The 20,917-nt window shown below is 36.4% G+C and overlaps 3 protein-coding genes across 5 annotated transcripts; 1 reads left to right on the top strand and 2 right to left on the bottom strand.

Annotated features, from left to right (window-relative positions):
* Positions 1 to 2,877: 2,877 nt before the first annotated feature.
* zgc:162171 (uncharacterized protein LOC565931 homolog) lies at positions 2,878 to 6,668 on the bottom strand. The gene is made up of 3 exons (XM_051901148.1): positions 6,032 to 6,668; positions 3,755 to 4,035; positions 2,878 to 3,653 (listed from the first exon to the last, which is right to left on the bottom strand). Exons 1-3 carry the CDS (start codon positions 6,222 to 6,224, stop codon positions 3,474 to 3,476), a joined length of 654 nt encoding a protein of 217 aa, XP_051757108.1. The 5' UTR covers positions 6,225 to 6,668; the 3' UTR covers positions 2,878 to 3,473.
* A 631-nt stretch (positions 6,669 to 7,299) lies between these two features.
* rab39bb (RAB39B, member RAS oncogene family b) lies at positions 7,300 to 13,650 on the top strand. 3 transcript variants are annotated; one of them, XM_051900473.1, is made up of 4 exons: positions 7,300 to 7,528; positions 7,623 to 7,705; positions 8,579 to 8,805; positions 11,686 to 13,650. In XM_051900473.1, the coding sequence occupies exons 3-4, from the start codon at positions 8,591 to 8,593 to the stop codon at positions 12,110 to 12,112; spliced, it is 642 nt and encodes a 213-aa protein (XP_051756433.1). In that variant the 5' UTR covers positions 7,300 to 7,528; positions 7,623 to 7,705; positions 8,579 to 8,590; the 3' UTR covers positions 12,113 to 13,650. The 3 variants fall into 3 exon arrangements, with proteins under 3 accessions (XP_051756433.1, XP_051756434.1, XP_051756432.1); XM_051900474.1 differs by having other exon boundaries at positions 7,300 to 7,523; XM_051900472.1 differs by having other exon boundaries at positions 7,300 to 7,705.
* A 574-nt stretch (positions 13,651 to 14,224) lies between these two features.
* Positions 14,225 to 20,085, bottom strand: vbp1 (von Hippel-Lindau binding protein 1). The gene is made up of 6 exons (XM_051900475.1): positions 19,920 to 20,085; positions 19,502 to 19,626; positions 19,156 to 19,222; positions 18,088 to 18,186; positions 17,515 to 17,653; positions 14,225 to 14,635 (listed from the first exon to the last, which is right to left on the bottom strand). The coding sequence occupies exons 1-6, from the start codon at positions 19,998 to 20,000 to the stop codon at positions 14,559 to 14,561; spliced, it is 588 nt and encodes a 195-aa protein (XP_051756435.1). The 5' UTR covers positions 20,001 to 20,085; the 3' UTR covers positions 14,225 to 14,558.
* Positions 20,086 to 20,917: the final 832 nt, after the last annotated feature.

The raw sequence follows: 20,917 nt of genomic DNA on the forward strand, positions 1-20,917 counted from the left end.
AAAAAGCAATAATAAAAACACAACGGACCATATAAACTATATTTTTAAGTAAAAGGATTCAAGGCAGTATCCTACCTGAATTCAGTGGGAAAATAAAAAGAAGCAGCAATTCTGTCCCCATCCACAGCATTATGTCGAGTTAGCTGCTCTGCTGCTATCATCCTTGGAGGCAGCAAAACAATATTTTCAATTTGATTTATGTTTGAAAATTACAATTTACTTTTGATGAATCACTTCTGACTGGCTTCTTTTTGAGAGGAAGAAATAATACCATCACTCCCCAGCGTGCTTACCAAAATATCTGCTCAAACTTGATTAGAGGAAAACATCTTCCACCGCCTCTCTTCCCCCCCTTTTTTTTTAAAGGTAATTTGGTCCCAATAGTCGTTAACCTTTCGACATCCCCTACGATGAGCAAAAAAAAAAAAACTGTAACAGTTTCCTGACCACTTTTACGGAATTCCCTTTGATCAGTCCGTAATGACAACGCGCCGTGACACTATCGCATCCTCGGCTGGAGTGTCGGAGCTCCCTTATTCACGTTTTCCTTACTACAGCATACCTGTAAATCGATCAATAGCCTACACATCCTCCGGGAATGCTCTCAGACCTATAATTATTGCCCAAGGCTGGAAATACAACACTTTTCACAGCACTGTAGGTGCGAGTTGCTATATCATTAGCGCGTCCAGTTCACTCCCCGTATTGTTCCAAACGATATCATGAGCAATTACCTCTCAAAATCATAGCGCATCAACTGCACTCTTCAGATGCACAATTAATAACGCTTTAACGAAATCACGCCTCACTTGTTCTTAAGCATTGGATTTGTTGTGTAATGATCTCAATTTTTCCGTTTTCTGTGGGTTATTATGATTAAGTGACATTTATACTGGATTATTCCAAAAAAGGAAATTATTTTCCATTTTATAGAAAATTCCAAATGTGTTTTTAAAAGATTTTAAACATTGCATCACACGGTGTCCGTGAGTGTTTACAAATTATATAATAAATATAATGCAATCCAGATATACAGTTTCCATTCATCAGTTTTTACTAGCTGTACAAAATCACATTAAGTGGGCTGAATATTTGACTGTCTCCTGCTGACAAACAGAATGTTCATGTGCGACATGAGAGGCAAGTTTTTGTGGAAAGACTTATATAAATTGCCATAAAATTATTCATCATCATGTCTACTGAATAAAAAGTAGGCTTAGTAAAGGTCACTGTTAGACACGCTCCATGTGGCAGACTCTTATGAGGCAAAGAGCTCTAAAGCAGTCCAACAAGCAGAAAGATTTTTTTTTTTTTACTGTACTGTGAGATGATAAATACCTTTTAGCTACAAGATGCAATTATACAGATAGAGTTACACAGTCCAAAACAATAATGTGGAAAAAGTGAAGCCTATTTAGTAAGATAACTGTGGGGATCCATAATTATGGCAAGTCAGACATAGCAGACAGGGTAAACAGACAGTGAAAAATTACTGCTGTGAGCAGACAGTAAGCATACGGGTCATGACATAAAAACATTCAAACATCCAGTGACACATTAAAACACTAGGCACGTGCCTCCTTAGTGTCAGCCGAGACACTTGAGCGTAATTACCTGTCTAAAGCAATTGCTTTCCATTTTTTTGCATATGTATGCATACACATATCATTTGACTGTTTGAATTCCAGTACTGCTATTCACAGTAATGGAATTTATTATATGCTGGCACATGACTGCTTATTTTTTAATTTTATATCACTATCATTTCATTTCATTCACATAATTTCTTACATCATCCTTGATCCCATAAACCAATGCAAGACACAAACCAATATAAAAGATACCTTAAACACAATAAATAACAATTGGTTGCACTTTATTTTACAGCACGTGTACTTACAGTGTACTTACCTAAGAAAATACTGGGTAATATAAGGTAACTACAGGGGTTAAGGTTAGGTTTAGGGGTAGGTTCAGGGTTGTTATTTATTGTAATTACTGTAATAAGTACATGATATGTACATGGGTAACAGGACTGTAAAATAAAGTGCTACCTAACAATTTTATCAGCTATTACATCTGAAATATTGTCATATGTGCAGGCATATCTATAAAGAATGCACTACAAGCAGTACTTGGTCGAGCTGTTGTTGTTGGTTCAGACGGGCTTTCCATCTGTGGTCTGCATCAGATCTAAAATTCCAAAAATATCTCAGGTTGATAAGCAGCAATGGACTAGTTACTTAAAGTCGTCATGTTGCGATACTCTTCTTCCATATTGTGACGTATAACCAAGTGAAATGGCTTCTCGAACAAGACCTAATGTCTGGTGGGACTTGGTTTTGTCAATGGACCCTTTTCACATTTCTGGGGTTCTCAGAAGTGGAAGTTGTTATAGTTGGGTAAACTTCTATAGCGGTGAACGGGAGATGACAGCAAAAATAATTTTTGTCCATAATAATAATTTGTGCTCCAATAGCAAAAAAAAAAAAAAAAAAAAAAAAATCTATGATAGAGTTTACAGAATTTTCCAAAAAAGGGAAAAAATATAAAGAGGTTGATTATGTTGGTAAGAAGAGAGAAATATGTCAAATTTTAATTCAATTTTTGTCATTTACTGACAAGGAAATAAAACAACATATAGTGTTATAAATGTGTATTAAATTTTTAAAAATGAAAATATGAAAAACTTTACTAGCTTTGCAATGTTGATAACTTTGGAAACGTGTCATCACAATCTGTGAAAAGGGTCCATCGGGATTGGATCGTTGGATGGCTGTGGTTTGCTATTGCTGTGATGTCACATGAGTGACAGGTTGTCCCGCCCTCACGTCAGTAAACACATCATCAGAGAAGAGAAGATGTCACTGCAAGAGGGAGGGGTAGTTATTTTAATTTTAATTAAAGATTACATGGGCAAATTAATTTTAAAAAAAAGTAATGATGTGCACGGATAAATCATTTATAATAAATACTGTAATATCCCATTAAAAAAAAATTAGAATAGTCCATTTTGATTTCATGGTGACATTAACTGTGTTTTTAGAGCCTCAAGTATCTGTTGAGTGTACACGAGCTTGTTGTATATTGCATTTAAACAGCATGCAGAATTTAAGTCAGAGGCTTTAATAGAAACAAAAAGTTGAGGCAGATGTGCTTCTGCTGCAAGAGCCTTATTTAGTTGTGAGTCTATAACATTAAGTATTTATCAGTGAAAAGTCTATGTAAACCCTGCATGTTTTATTGATGACATTGTTGTTTTTGGCATGTGTAAATGTTAAGTGCATATAAGTGTTAAAGCTTCATGGTCTTGTCTTTCCCACAAAGGCTTACTTTAGCACAATTTGAAGGCCCAACCAAGAGTGTGACCGCTCGCGCTCTCTCTCTCTCTCTCTCTCTCTCTTTGTAATTTTCTTTCCCACTCTGTTCTCTGTTCTTTTCACCATCTTACTCTATAATTTACTGTATGGTTTTCAGCTGGACTGGAATTTTGGGCAGACAGCACATCTAGAGTCACTGCGCTCTTTTAGGTTATAATCAAAAGCAGGCAGGATCAGTACACTGGGATCTGATTCCACAGGAACATCCTCCACATCAATGGCCATTATATTTTGCACAAGACACATGATGGCTGCCTCAATGTTTGTGTTGTCCTGTTAAAAAGAGGAAGGAACAATATGAGTAGAAATGTCTTTTCAGATGTGCAGCTACTGCAGAGGTTAATATAAAAAAAAATATAGCCTATAATCTGTACCTTCGCAGACGTCTCATACCAACCCACAAATCCATGGTCTCTAGAGAAGTTGTCGAGTTTGGGCAGTTTGGAGCACAAACCATGTCTCTGTTGGTCACACTTGTTGGCCAGCAGGACAGCTGGCAGGGGACGCCCATTGCCAAGGGCAACTTTAGAATCAAGATCTTTTTTCCATTTCAACACAGCTTGGAAAGTGGAGGCACGGGTCATGTCAAAAACCACAAGCGCCCCTACGGCCTCTCTGTAATACACACGTGTCATGTTGCCATACCTCTCTTGTCCTGAGAATAAAGAAGAAAAGAGTGTAAGATAGTTTCTATGTATGTTATTTAAGTCTTTTTTCTTGTTTTAATGGTTTTGAAGTGCTATGTCACAATATTTTTTCTTTTCTTAGACTGGCTAAACTTCAGAAATGTGCATGGTTTCCTTGACTGCAGACAACATAAACATCTTCCCATATCACAAATGACATGAGCTTGACCACACGAGAAAAGCAGACTCTTTAATCGCTTTTATAAAATCTGTCAGAATGGATCTATTTGTATTTTCATTTGAGAGCAGTTCACCATTGGGCCCAGATTTCTCAGCATACTTACTGTGCTCAATTGTGCTGGTTTTAATAATCTAAATAAACTTTTTTCCACTAAAAAAAACCTCTTGTGCAATGGAAAGGTTCTTTGGATGTTAAAGGTTCTTCACGGAATGAAAGACGCCAATAAACCTTTATTTTTAAGTATTTTTCGACACAATTTTTCATAAGCAAGACACATTATGCTATAGCTAACTCATTATACTCATATTAATATATTCATCATATAATATTATGTCAATAAATGTCCTTTGTAGCTAGTCTGGGAACTTTTACATTTCTATATTACCATTCTAATCCTGATTTCACAGCACCACATGGAAAAGGACATTGTGAACATGTCTGGATCAGCACGGTTTCACAACAAGAACCATTCAGCCCGATGGTATTTATAAGGACCTAGCCTGTATTAATGCATTATCATGCTGAAAATCAAGGCAAACTGAGGCCAGTTAGACTGTCACAGCTAATATGCATGGTTTGCAGTTGAAATATGATCTTATGAGGTCCTCTGTGAAACTACTCATAAATTATTGCATTCAATCAGGGATGAGACTGTCATGCAATCTAGCAGTTTCTCCATGTTAAGTCTATGCTCAGGGGCACAGCCATCCATGCTTTCACAGTCAATAAACTATGCTGATAGAAATCTTTATTTAAATCTTATCAGTTTTTGTGAATTTAACATTTTATTGTAATCATGAAAAATAAAACCATAACTCTATTTTTAGAGTTTTGTAAACATATTTCTGAATCTTCTATTCTCTCAGCCATGTTGAATTAAATGCATTGTTTCAGCGATGGAAAAGAGTTTTTAGTGTTTTCTGCCAGTAGGTGATGTGAGGGCCATCACATGAGACCAATATAAGCACGAGACCAGACCAGTGAATATAAACACGAGACACAAATTCCTGTTCCTGTGCTTTAGTTTAATCTGAGCATAAACACAGAGAGTGATTCATAGCACTATGAGGTCACTCACAACAGCTGAGAGAGGAAAAAAAATCCCAAACAAGGCATGCTTTGGACTGTACGTAATGTGTCCAAGCCAAGTGTTAAAGGCATCACTCCAGTAATGTTATTCATCTCTTTCTGTGTGTTATTATTTTTCCTAAGATCAAATATTATGTTGTAATGGTGCAAGTTTCACTGTGGACAGTGAATAAAATATCAGTGCTAGGAAATTAGGTGTTAGAAAGAACCCACAATTTTGTTTCCATTTAATTATTATCACAGTACTTTATTTACTATAGTTTTCTGAGTTTTGCTCAATTTTTTTCAGCAGTAATTAAATTCAAAGTGCACAATGAATTTATCGCTGCCTATTGTTTCAGCACTGCTTTGATTTTATATACATTATACTGGTATCTGACAGATATCACAAAAATTACCTTTTCTTATAGTATCAAGATTTTATAAACTTGAAATTAATTTAATGTCCTAAAAACTGCATGGATAATGTAAGTATACAAGATTTAAATGTTTTGTTGAATGGTTTCACGTGAGGTATTGCATGTCATATTGTAGGACACTGCTGTCACTCCTTAAAATCTACTCTCAATTACCCATATGCTCATTTATTTACATAGGCCTATTGATTTTTTGATAAGGTAGCCTTTGACTTAACTTAGTGAAAAATCATTAACATTGCAGGCAAAGGCAGGGAATACATAACATCAGTAACTGACCTGCAATGTCCCACAACTGCAGTCGAATGACAGTCCGGTGATCCCAATTCAGGACTTTCAGAGCAAAATCCACACCTATAGTTGCGCGGTAATGTTGAGAAAAAACCTGATGCACATAACGCTTTATGATGGAAGTCTTCCCCACACCTAAATCTCCAATGACAAGTACTTTGAGTAACCGCTCTTGCTGCATTTCAACAGTCTAAACTACATGACATAAATATCCAAAAGAAAGAAAGCTTTTATTTTATTTAATTTAAAATAAAAGCCGTGATAGAGGTCTAGGTCTCTACGTCTAGGTTTTCGTGGATCGTAAAAGTACAAAACAGAAGAAAAAAAAACTGCGTTTAAGGACGTTCGCCTGATCGCTGTCAGTAGGCTATAGTGCGTTTTAAATGCGTTTCTTCAGCAGTGAGAAGTTTCACACTTCATTTGCCTGTCGACAACTTTTCTTCGCGCGGTGGATCCGTTGTCGAGCCTTTCCAACCAAATGTCTATTGTGCTGACCGATCTATTCAAGAAGCTCATCACAGTGTGCCTAACTGAACTTTAAGACTTAACTGAACTTTAAGACTAGGAGGAGATTTTGGTCCAGTGTTTAGTGTCAATAATCGCCTAGAAACTACATCTCCCGTCATACTGATTATCTGGTTTGTTTTCTCGTAAAATCTGAAATAGATGGCGCACATGAAAATGCACCTACGCTTTACCAATGAATTGAAGACGAAGTCTACTACTTTTTGTGATGTTTCAACCCTCCTAAATGTAAATGTATCAAAACGATATTTAATATTAATATTTAAAATAAATTCCAATGTGATGACATACCTTTCTTTTTAACGTTTTTTTTTTTTAGATTAAGTGGTATAAATCAACATAAAAGTGGTACAGTTGTGTTTATAAGACAATTTTTGCTGCATTTTAAATAAAATAAAAAAAGTTAAAAAGTTTTCTTTTTAATTAAAAGCAAGGATGTTATCAAACATTCAAAAATGAGATGTTGAAGGTAATTGAAAACCCATATTCATCATCAACATATATATATATATATATAAACATTTTGTGTGTAGCCTACTATATGCTATTGGATTAATTTTTAAAAACACCATTTTCATTTGATGGTGAATTTCCAATGTGTTCCCCAATAAGCTGACAATTATCTATGAAACAATATAAGTAGTATGTAAAAGTAAAGAGGGAATCATTAATGTATGTGGTGATGACACGCGTTTGTCTATCGCTACTATTAGGAGGCTTGTGGTACTGGTGCTGATGCGGAATGAGTCAGGCTATATGATGCTTCTGCTGTCGCTTCCATTTCATCAGCCCAAAACATCCAAACATTTCTCCATCTTTCAAGCGTGGATCAAAACATGACAAGCGTAAATCATCTTTGACTTTTACGCGACTTTGATCCAGGCAGGGACCATTTTAACAACACGCGACTCATCTTTAGCAACATCCAAGCAAAATAGACCGCCTACGCGGCGCAGTTAGGTTTGCACCTGTTTGTTTTTTTTCTGTAGAGACGAATGTTTTGTTAATTATTCGGTATATTATGTGAATAGTTTATGTCTGTCATTTCATCCAGAGGTTCCTAAAGAGGCTTCAATCTTTTAAAGATTATGGGATCTGCCGTTTGGTAGCTTTGAAACGACCAAACAAAAAAACAACGTAAGTAAAGAGCACCGAATAAGGGATTTTCTACACAAATGCTTCAACACAAAGACATCGCTTGTTAAACATTTGAATGTTTTGTAGATTTAGAACAAAAAGCAATCGTAATTATGACAAGGCCAACGATAGCCAGCTATCAGGCGAGCCTCAGTGAAATCTCAGTCATTTAACAGACTTCACATTTTGTCAATAGGTCATGATAACTGTTAGAGTATTGAGTTACTTGCATATGACTAAGGACCTAAAAACTCAAATTACTAAAAATTTCAAGTATTGATGCAGGTTAAATGTGACACTTAAGACTAATCATTTTTATCATAATGTGTATATTCTTCCATTACTGAAAAAAAAGAAAAGAAAAATCATTAAATTTATCCTAAAATAGTATAGACATTATATGGAATTGGCTTAGCCAGTTATCCCACTTGTATTCATCTTATATTTTACAAAAATACCACGTTAAGATGAACTTAGGTAAAGTTTAAACCACCAGACGCTATCATTACTGTACACCTTAAAACCAAACACTAAAAGGATGATTTTGTGCCTCAACTAGGCCTACCTTCCCACGAAGAGCAAGGATGTAGTTGACTAAAATGATTGTCAGGCCATGATAATGTAATTGCTGTAATATTTATAACTACAACACATTCCCAGAAGAGGTTATGGATGAATTACAAAAGCTTTAAAGAGAACTTTACCATATTTCCTCCTTTTAGAAAGCTGGTAAAGCAGGTTGACATAAAATTGTGGGTGAATAAAATAAAGAATGTTTCTCTTTTCTATTTTGTCTTTGGGAACCATGAATATATGTTTTGGCAGCATCTAATGCACAGTATAATTTCAATTCTCTCCTTTTTGCTTTGACAGACCTGAATAGACATGGAAGCAATTTGGCTTTACCAATTTCGACTAATTGTCATCGGGGACTCCACTGTTGGAAAATCATGTTTAATCAGGCGATTCACAGAAGGCCGCTTTGCGCAGGTGTCAGACCCGACAGTCGGGGTGGATTTCTTCTCTCGCCTGGTGGAGATCGAACCTGGGAAACGCATTAAACTGCAGATTTGGGACACTGCAGGCCAGGAACGCTTCAGGTATTGTAAATCCTTATCTTGGATTGTGTTACATGAGAGCTTTCTCATGATTCTGCAACTCTGTAAATAATTGTCCATAAAGATGTATGTCTATGTAAATAATATTGATTATTAGTTCAGAAAGATTTTTATTCTAATGGACACATTATTTTACATATTTAAATATTGTAAGTGTCAAATAGTTGCTTACACATCAAAAGAAACCTCCACCTTATTAAAGGGTTAGTTCACCCAAAAATGAAAATAATGTAATTTATTACTCACCCTCATGCCGTTCCACACCCGTAAGACCTTCGTTAATCTTCGGAATGCAAATTAAGATTTTTTTGTTGAAATCCGATGGCTCAGTGAGGCCTGCATAGCCTCTCTCAAGATCCATTAATGTACTAAAAACATATTTAAATCAGTTCATGTGAGTACAATGGTTCAATATTAATATTATAAAGCAACGAGAATATTTTTGGTGCACCAAAAAAACAAAATAATGACTTATATAGTGATGGCCGATTTCAAAACACTGCTTCATGAAGCTTCGGAGCGTTATGAATCTTTTGTGTTGAATCAGCGGTTCAGAGCGCCAAAGTCACGTGATTTCAGCAGTTTGGTGGTTTGACACACGATTCGAATCATGATTCGACACAAAAGATTCATAACGCTCCGAAGCTTCATGAAGCACTGTTTTGAAATGGGCCATTACTATATAAGTCGTTATTTTGTTTTTTTTGCCGCACCAAAAATATTCTCGTCACTTTATAATATTAATATTGAGCCACTGTACTCACATGAACTGATTTAAATGTTTTTAGTACATTAATGGATCTTGAGAGAGGAAATGTCATTGCTGGCCATGCAGGCCTCACTGAGCCATCGGATTTCAACAAAAATATCTTAATTTGTGTTCCAAAGATGAACTAAGGTCTTATGGGTGTGGAATAGCATGAGGGTGAGTAATAAATGACATTATTTTCATTTTTGGGTGAACTAAACCTTTAAGTTTCAATAAGATAAATCATCAAGCTTATCTGATCAGGAGTCCTTATCCATCCACATGATTGGTGTTTCCATGGTATCCGTGCTGATGTATTTCTCCCAGACTTGATGACAGACTGATTCACACGTCACTAATACTTTTTTCCCACCTTATGTGATTCAGAGACACTGTCTATATTTATTTATTAATAAATGCTGCTCAAATGCCTGTTTACCAACAAAAGATTTTGTAAAACTCCTACAGGAAATGGAAATACTTGATGAATCACTGCCGTCTACAATGTCACGAATGTCTTAAAACTTAAAGTGATGTCAGTAACTCCAGAGGCCCCTCAGCATCCTTCACAGCTCAGTGTGTTCCCAGCAGTACTCCTCACAAGCTCAGACCTCTTTTACAGTCTCACTCTGATGCCTTTTTACACAGTTTTTTCATCATGTCGTTCCAATCCTGTAAGACCTTCGTTCATCTTCGAAACACAAATTGAGATATTTTTTGATTAAATCCGTGAGCTTTCTGGCCTCCGATAGACTGCAACGTTATTACTACTTTCAAGGCCCAGAAAGGTTACTTACAGACATCGTTAAAATAGTGGTTCAATCTTAATGTTATGAAGTGACGAGAATACTTTTTGTGCACAAAAAACAAACAAAAATAACAACATTATTCAACGATTTCTTCTCTTCCATGTCAGTGTGTTGACGTAGTAAACACAGTTGACGTAGTAAACACAGTGCAGGCGCTTCTGGGTTCTGCGTCGGAACGCCGGTTAATTATAAGCCAGCTCCCGCGTCAGCATCACGCGCATGCATTGTGCTGCTCACGTGTACAGCGTCTGCCAATACTGAGCTGGCGTTCTGACGTAGAACCCGGAAGCACCTGCACTGTGTTTACTACATGAACAGCGTAGGAGACTGACATGGAAAAGAAGAAATTGTTGAATAAAGTCATTATTTTTGTTTGTTTTTTGCACACAAAAAATATTCTTGTTACTTCGTAACATTAAGGTTCAACCACTGTAGTCACATGGACTATTTTAACTTTGTCTTTACTACTTTTCTGGGCCTTGAAATTGGTAATAACGTTGCAGTCTATCGGAGACCAGAAAGCTCACGAATTTCATCAAAAATATCTTAATTTGTGTTCCGAAGATGAACGAAGGTCTTACGGGTTTGGGAAGACATGAGGGTGAGTACTTAATGACAGAATTTTCATTTTTGAATGAACTAACCCTTTAAGTAGCTTTTTTAAAACATGCCTTAGAAAAAAAAAAAAACATTACTTGTGTGCATCTTGTGACAAAACAATGACACTGACATATTTTAAGAGTGCAATTTGTGCAAGTTACTTTCAGTTAAAAGAGCTCAAACATGCATTTTAGGCTTAAGCCTTGTCTGTGAGACCTGGGGCTTTTAAAATACTTTTTTTTTTTTTTTTTTTTTTTTTTTTTTTTTAATACTCTTAAATCTTTTCTCAAAACTTTAAGAGACGAGGCTTTGTGAAGACATTTAAAGTCTACATTGTTACAGAATCTGCTTGTTGAAAGTACAGGTATATGAATTTCAGCTCATTTTAAAATCAATGTAACGCAAGTAACAACAAATCTTTTTTTCTATTTTGTGACGTACATCTGAGTGAAAAGAAGAAAGGAAAAAAAAAAGAAAAACTAACAAAAAGAAGAAAAAAAATTTTTGATTAAAAATAATGAGGTCAAACAAAACAAACATATGCATGGATAAATCATTCATTGATAAGATCAACAACATGCATTTAGTAAATAGATGGGGTGAATTTACATTTTATACCAAATTGAATGCTACCTTACATTTAAATAGTATTTTATCTCAATTCAAATTCAGGAACATAATTTCATTCTGTAATGCTTTCTTCAGGTCTATTACCAGAGCATACTACCGTAACTCTGTGGGAGGTCTGCTGCTCTTCGACATAACCAACCGTCGCTCCTTCCAGAACGTTCACGAGTGGCTAGAGGAGGCACGCAGCCACGTGCAGCCCCACAGCATTGTCTTCCTGCTGGTCGGCCACAAATGTGATCTGGAACCACAGCGTCAGGTGAGCCGACAAGAGGCTGAGAAGCTAGCGGCTGCGTACGGCATGCGCTATGTGGAGACTTCAGCACGTGATGCCATAAATGTGGAGAGGGCTTTTACGGAGCTTACACGGGATATATTCGAGCTGGTAAAGAGCGGGGAGATTACCATCCAGGAAGGCTGGGAGGGAGTGAAGAGCGGGTTTGTACCAAATGTGGTGCATTCGTCAGAAGAAGTTACAAAGGGTGATCGTCGATGTTTCTGTTGAGTCAGCAATCACCACCCTGGTACCTATCAAACCTTTGGGCCCTGGCGGACAAAAGAACCGCTTTCTCCAATCACAGGGTCAGTCTTCAACTCCCTGATTATGACACCATCAGCCCCTTCCTGCCTGCTGAATGCCTAATTGAGTCCCACCATGCCCTGTTGCTTCACTTTTCTATACTACTTTGCTCATTTTCCTAATCACACAATCTTGTATATGGCCAAACTGAACACTGTTGACTGCTGAGAATGTAAGGTTAGTAAATAACCTATTGCAGAACCTATACTGGCCAGTCAGAACTATATCTGCACTTTAACTGTATCTGCACATCTGGCATTCATTCTATTGAGCCACGAAAGTTAAATTTCCAAATGAAGATGGGAGCATTGGGTATTTCCCGTATCCGGGACTAAGCTTGTTCCAGGTATCTTCTACTGGTTTTATCATGGAATAGATAAAAGACTAACAGAAGTTTAACTTGCTTACTTCACAGATGAATGCTGGGATACCCATTTCTGTTGACTCAAAGATCTCAGACTTGAAAAATGTGATTGCTGGAGGTATGATGTGTCTGATTATTGACTTTTAGCAATGTGAAAGACAAAAGGAAGGAGAAATACTGCAATATACTACATGAAGAATTCAAAGACTGAAAAAACATCATCTCTAATGTTTCTAAACAATTCCCTTATCAACAAAAACTAGATTTTCAATTGTAATTGAGGTGGTGTGAGATAAGCAGGTCACTCAGATTGTATGATAGTCCATCATATCACCCAAGAGGTTCGTTTTAATGATCTAATGCAAAGATTCAAAAGGGACTACTGAAAGTACATCCATGAGCCCCAGATGGATTATTCAATTTGTGCATTATTTTACAATTAATAACATTTCACTTATCACGCATTACCACAAGAGGCCTCTGGTGCTCACCAGAATTACAAATAAACCTTAATCTGTTGTACTTAGGTACATCTTTTACACCTTTTATCCCAAAGAGTGTTTCTGATGTTACAGCTTGTGATTGTACTATCTAATGTGAAAAAAGCAAGCTCTTCCTTTACGTTTCCTAACTGCCCAGTGAGGGCCTTTGATCTTGTACACACTCACATAATCTATATCCATGGAGCGTGCATCACCATGTATTTAACCATTACTTTACTCATCTATAACATCTTTACTTTTTGAAATGACTTGCTCTTCACTTTCACTCTCATCCCTAATGAAATAAATCCATTCCCGCTTTCTCAAATCTGATGGGAGATGATGTGTCAATACTGTCCATAACTGTGTACAATTGGCTGAGTAGTTAATCTGTCACATTATTGGATAAACATGAAGCCATTTCTAAACATGGCTGAAGCAGGGTCTCAGGGAAGGACCAAAAGATTTTGAATTGTGTTGACCACTCGCTTGCTCTGTAAGCTTTTTGATGCTGATGTGGATTTGCAAGGACTGGCTGTACAAACACTACTGACTCTGTACCTCTTTATCAAGGGAACTTGAAATGTACTACAGATTAAAGTAACATGTTAAAAATGTTCTTGTTGAATATTATACAATATCTCTACATTCCACCCACTATTTAGCGGTCATTTTACAGTTTAATGAGGATATTACCACTTCAGTAGTTGTGCTGCTCCAAAAGATTGTGATTGAAAGGCAACAGAAGTTTAAGACAAAATTATTAATTTCAGTAATGCACAAGTGATTGCCAAAGATTGAAAGAAAGGGACAGAATTGCAGGCACATATTTAATTAGTTGCAGCTTATTCATCTCGCTCACTGCCAGAACCTTAATCAGACAAGGAATTATAAAAAGCTACGCAGATTAAAAACAAAAACCAGCTCATCGATTTTGTGCCTTCTCAAAAACACTTCATTATAAGTTCCTTGTTCAGTGTTTAATGGCTACAATGTGACAAATGAGCACAGATGAAGGACAAGAGTGAAAAAACAGACATCAGAGAAGGAAAAGTAAAGGTAAGTGGAGAAGGAAGGAGGCTGATGAATGAAACAAGATGTCCCCCTGATATTCTGTATGCTGCATTTTGACAATGATCTCACCAAGATATGGCAAGAAAAAATCCACAGAAAGAAATAGGACCATAGGAGTTGAGCTTTACAGTTTAGCTTTAACAGAACTGAAAATGCAAATGTTTACCAAACAACAAATGAAAAGGAAAAAGGGCACAGAGGAAAACAAATCTGTAGACCCTGTGGAGAGAACCCCAATCTGAAACCGCTAATAATCATCATAAAAAAGAAAACAAGAAAACTACCATTATTACTTTTGTTTGATGTTTTTCACCTTTTTACTTGAAAAAATACTTTAAAAAGTAATAAATCAATAGATAACAGTTGGTGTTGGTGCAAACAGATACATGGGGGTGAATTTTCTGATGAGGAAGGAATTCGGGTGGGGTGTGACCAAACTAGGCCTCCTTTTCTAGGACCGCTCAGCAGATTTGAGGAGGTTATCTTTGCTCCTTCTCTTGACATCCCAATTGTAAACACGTGCCATATCTGTGAATAGCGGTTAAGGTTTATCTGAAAATTTTGGAAAGTTATCTTTGTATTTTTTCCTGGCTTCGCAACCTGGAGAGACATGTTAGACTAAGATGACACAAAAAAGTCAACAAATCTTTCACTAAAGAGATTCTAACAGGTGGTGAGAACAGGTGGCACTTATGGCCTGTATCTGATTTGCCTGAAAGAGTTCTTTCTTGAAAGATACCTACAGATGTCATTCCATTAAAAAAACAAAACAGTTTGCTAGGCAGAGAATGTGATGTGGTATATTCCTAAGCAAAATTCATATAATTCACTCAATGTTCACATAACCAACACTACATGTACATAAATATAGGCATTGATAAATATTAACAGTTTCAATAACATTACAACATGACAAACAAAATTACCCTTTTCCACCAATAGTGTTGGAGCCAGTGCATCGGTCCATAGCTATTCAAAGCTATTCATAGCTATCCAAAGTTGCAAATTTAACTTGTGCGCAAAACTGCATTATTCACAAATTTTTTATGCGACATTCCACGGTTTCCATTCCATGAGTTCAAGAGAACAAAATCGTCACTTCCTGGGAAATTGGCACAAAATATCTGTATTAAAAATGGAAGTTGCTGCAATCAGGGAAGCCATGGTGGCTCTTTTCTCCTGCATCATAAATGACTTACATCTCAGAGTGTGCAGATGAAATGCAATAAACGCCGTCATGTTATTTTGCGATCGGATGCCTGGTGCTTGGGATCGCAATCATGCGAGATGTTTCTGGGAGGGAACTGAACCAAATAATTTTGATGACAGACTTTGGCTCAGGCTGCAGGCATGATCAAACCAACATTTTAGATGCTGTGCAATTAAACTGATCCACTGGTTAGTCCAGTTATCCAATCACATCCACTGACGAGGCAAAGTCATGTGAGTTTTTTTTGTTGCGCATAGAGGGATTTACTCAGTAAATGTGTTTCCATTGTAGTTTATGTGCATGTCTTATCAGATCAAAAAATGTATCTGCCTCAATTGAGTGCATATGCTTTTATGCACATTTTTAGAATTTATGCGCATCTTAAGAGTTTCCATCCAGCATTTATGCGATATGCCAAAATGCGCAAAAAATAGGTGGATGGAAACATAGCTCATCTCTCTCACAGCTGGCCTGCATTTCCACTTACTTGAGAGCCCAATGATGATGTAATTGACAAGACTGTAAAGTTTTACTCATAGCTTTGAGAACATTTTACCAACTGAAGTCATTAATTCAGCATCTTTATGCAATCACAAGCTGGCTTTTGAGGTAACCCTGACAGCAACATAGTGTCAGCCTAGATCCGGCCCACATCTGGTCCGTGTGTAATCCACATGTACCAGATGTGGGCCAGATCTGGGCCACACTATGTTGCTATCTGGGAACAGTTTGAATGTATAAAACAAAATATGTTACACATATGATATTTGTAAATAATATGCTTTTGGTGGTAATGTATAGAATGGACCAGGCTGAGCACAAACCAGAACTACCATCATTGTCTAAAAAAAGTTGCACATGTGGACTATGAGAACACAGCTACATCTCATTAATTTCAACCTCAATGCTCTCCACATCAAATATTGGTAACAATGTAAAAACTGAACCCTTTCGGATACATGCATAGACTACAGTAGAGCTGCACGATTAATCGTTAAAAGATTGCGATCTCGATTCAAAAACCCACTCGATTTCATTCCAAAATGACAACGATTCGCCTGTGTCTATCAAACCTTTGACAAAAATCACACCGGAACATTCAAATCTGCGTTTGCGCTGCCGCTGACCCAGAGAGAGCAGTTATGTAAAGGTATGCAACAGCTTCACAAACAGTCTTTTCAACCACACTATCATTATTTTTGTGTTACAAACATTATTATTATCACAGAAGTACTAGGATAAAAAATTATCGTTTGGATATAAACACTGATGTCTACAGTACCGATCAAAATAGAGCAAATCTCCTTTAGAAATTAACTTGGCACTTCAACTAACGATTGTATCAATTACTTCGTTACGACACCAAATGGCGACAAGTGAACGTTAAAAAGGGTATTTGTCACTGAATCATTCTTTTAAGAGTTATGTTCAAAAGCGCTGAACGCAAAGTGAACGTTAAAAAGGGAATCATTCATTCAAACTGTTAATTTGAATAATTTATTCAGACTGATTAAACATTTTAAATAGACTGGAGCGATTAACATTTTGTCATAACCCTTCGGTTCAGAAACGTGGGATAAATGTTATTTGTGTTTCAAAAAAAAAAAAAAATCGTGCTTTTTAATGTATCCAGAATCATGCAGCTCTACACTACACTTCAAAGGGTTTTTTTTTTTTTTTGGAAATTCACATTTTTAACCAGTAAGGATGTATTATTTGATCAAAAGTGAAAGTTAAGACATTTATAATATTAGGGAAAAAATTCTATTTCACCTAAATGCAGTTCTTTTGAAATTTCTATTCAGCAAAGAATCCTGAATCACAGTTTCCACAAAACAACATTAAGCAGTACAACTGTTTTCACTGTGATAATAATATCGAGCAGCAAATCTGGTGAAAATTTAGCTTCACCTTAAAAGGAATAAATTATTTTTAAATTACAATCAATTAACAATTGTTTTAATTTTTTGATCAAAAAAAATTCAGCACTGGTGAGCAGAAGAGACTCATTTAAAAACATTATAATATCCTACTGATCCCAGACTTTTGAACGGTAGTGTAAATGTTTGACAAACACTTGTACACTCTTGATCTGACATTCACAGCTATATAAATTTTCAACAAAGACAATTTATTTAATTGATCAAAAAAAAAAAAAAAAACCTGATTCTCTATATTTTCCATAGTTTAAGGATACTGACTTCAGTGGTTGTGAACTGGTCTCTGAGGAAATCCAGGTCCTCTTCCAGAGAGTCCAAATTACGGGAAGCTGTAGCCAGGTTTTTTTCCAACAACGCCTGAGCCTCATCAATATCATACTCCAGCATGACATTAGCCTAATGCACAAAAACAATAACCATGGCTATAAGCAAGTTTCATAATAACAATTAAAAACATGTTTCTAGACATAATCAACATGAAAGTTTTTCATGTCTAAAATTACTTGAGGGTTTGTCATTTAGCAGAAATATTTTATTGAAGCAGTTGGGTATACATTTCAAATGTTCAAATATAGGCAGCAATTGTCAACAATGTCAAAACAGGAATATTACAGTCAACATTATATGGTGTTCACAACTCATTTTACTTCTATTATGTGATGCAGTGACAGTCTAATTAAGCAGCGCTTGATTTTATCAGTCGGTAAATGATTGGACATGAAAAGTAGTCTCTATATGACAGAGGATAATAAGAAAGTAAACTGTTTCAGTATCAATTATTGATTTCATGTTGACAATACATACAATGAAATACAGCAGTCGAAACTTACCCCAAGCCACAAACACACTTTATCTGTGGGTGGGACAGAGGCCTTGCAATAGACATTATCAGCCAACAGAAAATGTGTCTCCATGGGATCAGTAGTTTCCTGTGATTGGACATACATAATTCAGAACAGAAAAAACTAACAAAGTGATGAGACAGTGCAAGAGGGATTGAAAGTGACAAAGAACAAAACACTTGCTGCATCCCATTTCACATTATATCCATCCTAAATAGTATTTGAAATTAGAATTAGTGTGTCCCTACTCCCTAATCAGTATGTGGAAATGAGCATCCCAAAAGTACACAGATAGTGAATGGAGATTTGAAGTTCAGATCCATGCACACTCTAACAGCTAATATTAACCACAACCCACTGCGCTTTGGACACAAATAAACAAGTAAAAAAAATAAATAAATAAAAACATGGCAGATGCGCAAGACTGACGGTTAAGTCGAGAGGTTTAGATAAAAAGGGGTTGGAGTTGTTAATTTCTAACCTGATGAAAAATATTTATTTCATCTGCAAAAACATTGTGAAATCTGCATGCAAAACTCACGACTGGGAAATCAATGTGCTACTCCTTATCTCTCCAATACAGCAGGAAGAACTGAGTAGCATAAATCAAATGAACTGAAATGTGGAATGTGCGTATGAGGATATTAAAATCACAATACAATGAAAGTAGCGACAGATCACAATAAGATCTATAACGTCCATTAAGAAAAAAAGAAAGGGTGAATTTTCAAAAGAAAATTGATAGGCAAGTTTATGGTGACAGGATGCATTATGTGACAGCACAGTCTATTAAAGATGCAATTATGATGTAGTAGTATGTAGTAGTAGTATTATGTTCCTAAACTTGCCTACTCTTCTGCTACACACTCTTTTCTTACCAAAAAGAGTACACACTTTTAGGGTATAGTCCAAGTAAGTGAATTGGGATGGGGCAACTCATTTAGAAGCAACGTTTTTAGGAATTAGAAAGCTGACCTTTGATTTGCATCCCTCCATCTATTCACATGTATGGAGATATGGGAGTTAAAACCGATCGCAAAAGAGTGATGGGCTTACTTTCTTTTTCTGCATGTGCCGTAGAATTTCTAACGTCTGCTTGATTTGTGGAATCTGGCTTTTCAACCTGAGAAAGGAAAAAAAAAAAAAAAGGTCAGCTTCTAGTACAATCAGCAACAATATTTAATGCAATATTTTACTCTGTGTAATAAGTCAGATTTAATAAATGCAGTAATAAATCACTGTTTATTTGTTTCTTATAACAAAAGGACAACAGCAGCCTACAGCAATGCAAAGGAAACCAATTGTACAGACATAGTCTGTATAAGCAAAGCATCCTTTAGAATTGACACAGAAACTAATCCTTGCCTATTACTGTACTACGTAAAATGAATTATAATCAAACCTGAGTTTCTTCTGAGCCAGATTGAGCTCCATATATTTATATTTCTGATATTGTTCATCCAGCTTCCTCAGCACGGCGTCTGCTGTGTCATTGCCCGGCTGCTTCATGAAGGCATCCACATCTTCCTACAAAAACAGTTATAGTTCACATCTCATTAACGACATCTTATGGGCTTCCTTAATGAATTTATCCTATCAAGTATATAAATACTGGTTAGTCAGTTATGTTATGTGTCACTTAAAGCTCACGGCACCTTCAAGACATAACCAAGCAATGACTGCAGCCTTATAAGGAGAAGAGCAGGGCGCTTTCTACTTAAGAAAGCCGTTTAAACATCAACACAATGACACAGAGATTTCACGAGAAACTATCGACAGTACGGACATGAAAAGGAACTACATGTCATATTCTCACTGACCACAAATATTGCTTCGGGGATTCCGAGGTGTTTTTTCTTATTTGCAGCTCCTGCATTGCCACTCTCTATGGTCGTCGCCATTTTGGAGAGACATTCGGCTCTTCCTCTTGACGCACGCGCCCGTTGCTCTTACGCACGAGCGCTGCCTGCATAATAAAAGTAACGAATCTCCCTTTAACGGTGAGCCGGTGGTGTATTTTAAGGGTCCATCTATGTTTTATTATCTGGTAATTTTCTCATTAAACGTGTTTGGAAGTGTTTTATGTTCAAATTCAGTACCTTATTCAAATTCAGTGAGCGAGTTTTTGTACGTTTCGACACTTAACAAATCAACCTGCAGATGTCAGTGTTGCCCTAACGACCCGAGAAAGAGCACGAGGCGCTGGCTGTGACGTATGCAGTTGGCCGTAAGCCAGAAGTTTGATCAAATAGATTTGGTGTGAAATGAATATATCAATAAATACAATGGCCATTTATCTTCAATTTTATTTTAAATGATATTGAGTCGGTTCTCTGCATACTAAAACAATACTCTACAACAGACGCAGATCGACAGACACGAGTGTTTTGTTACTGCCACTTTCAGTACAGGCCTTCCTGTGTGCATGAGTGTGTGAGTGAGTGAGCACGAGCAAGTGTGTGAACTAGAATAGGAAATCGGTAGATATGTTTTTTTAATTATTGAATAACCATTAACATTATACATGCACTTTCGATAAAATGCAAATATTGAATATGAGATACAATTATGCATATAAAATAAAACATAGAAAGAACAATAAAAAGAGAAAAACGACTACAAAAATAAATAAATTGGGAAATAATATAAAAATCAGAATAAGCGTAAAATCGGGTATAAAAATATCAATTAAATACTTTGTTAAGCTCACAAATATTTAAATGCTTTACTTCATGACCTCGTAGTGCTCTTAATTACAGCTCGTAAGATGGGAATTTTCTGAGAGCTCCTACTTGTTGTGACTTCTCCTACTGACCGC

Source organism: Ctenopharyngodon idella, chromosome 7 (assembly GCF_019924925.1).
Source record: "Ctenopharyngodon idella isolate HZGC_01 chromosome 7, HZGC01, whole genome shotgun sequence".
Classification (NCBI taxonomy): Eukaryota; Metazoa; Chordata; class Actinopteri; order Cypriniformes; family Xenocyprididae; genus Ctenopharyngodon; species Ctenopharyngodon idella.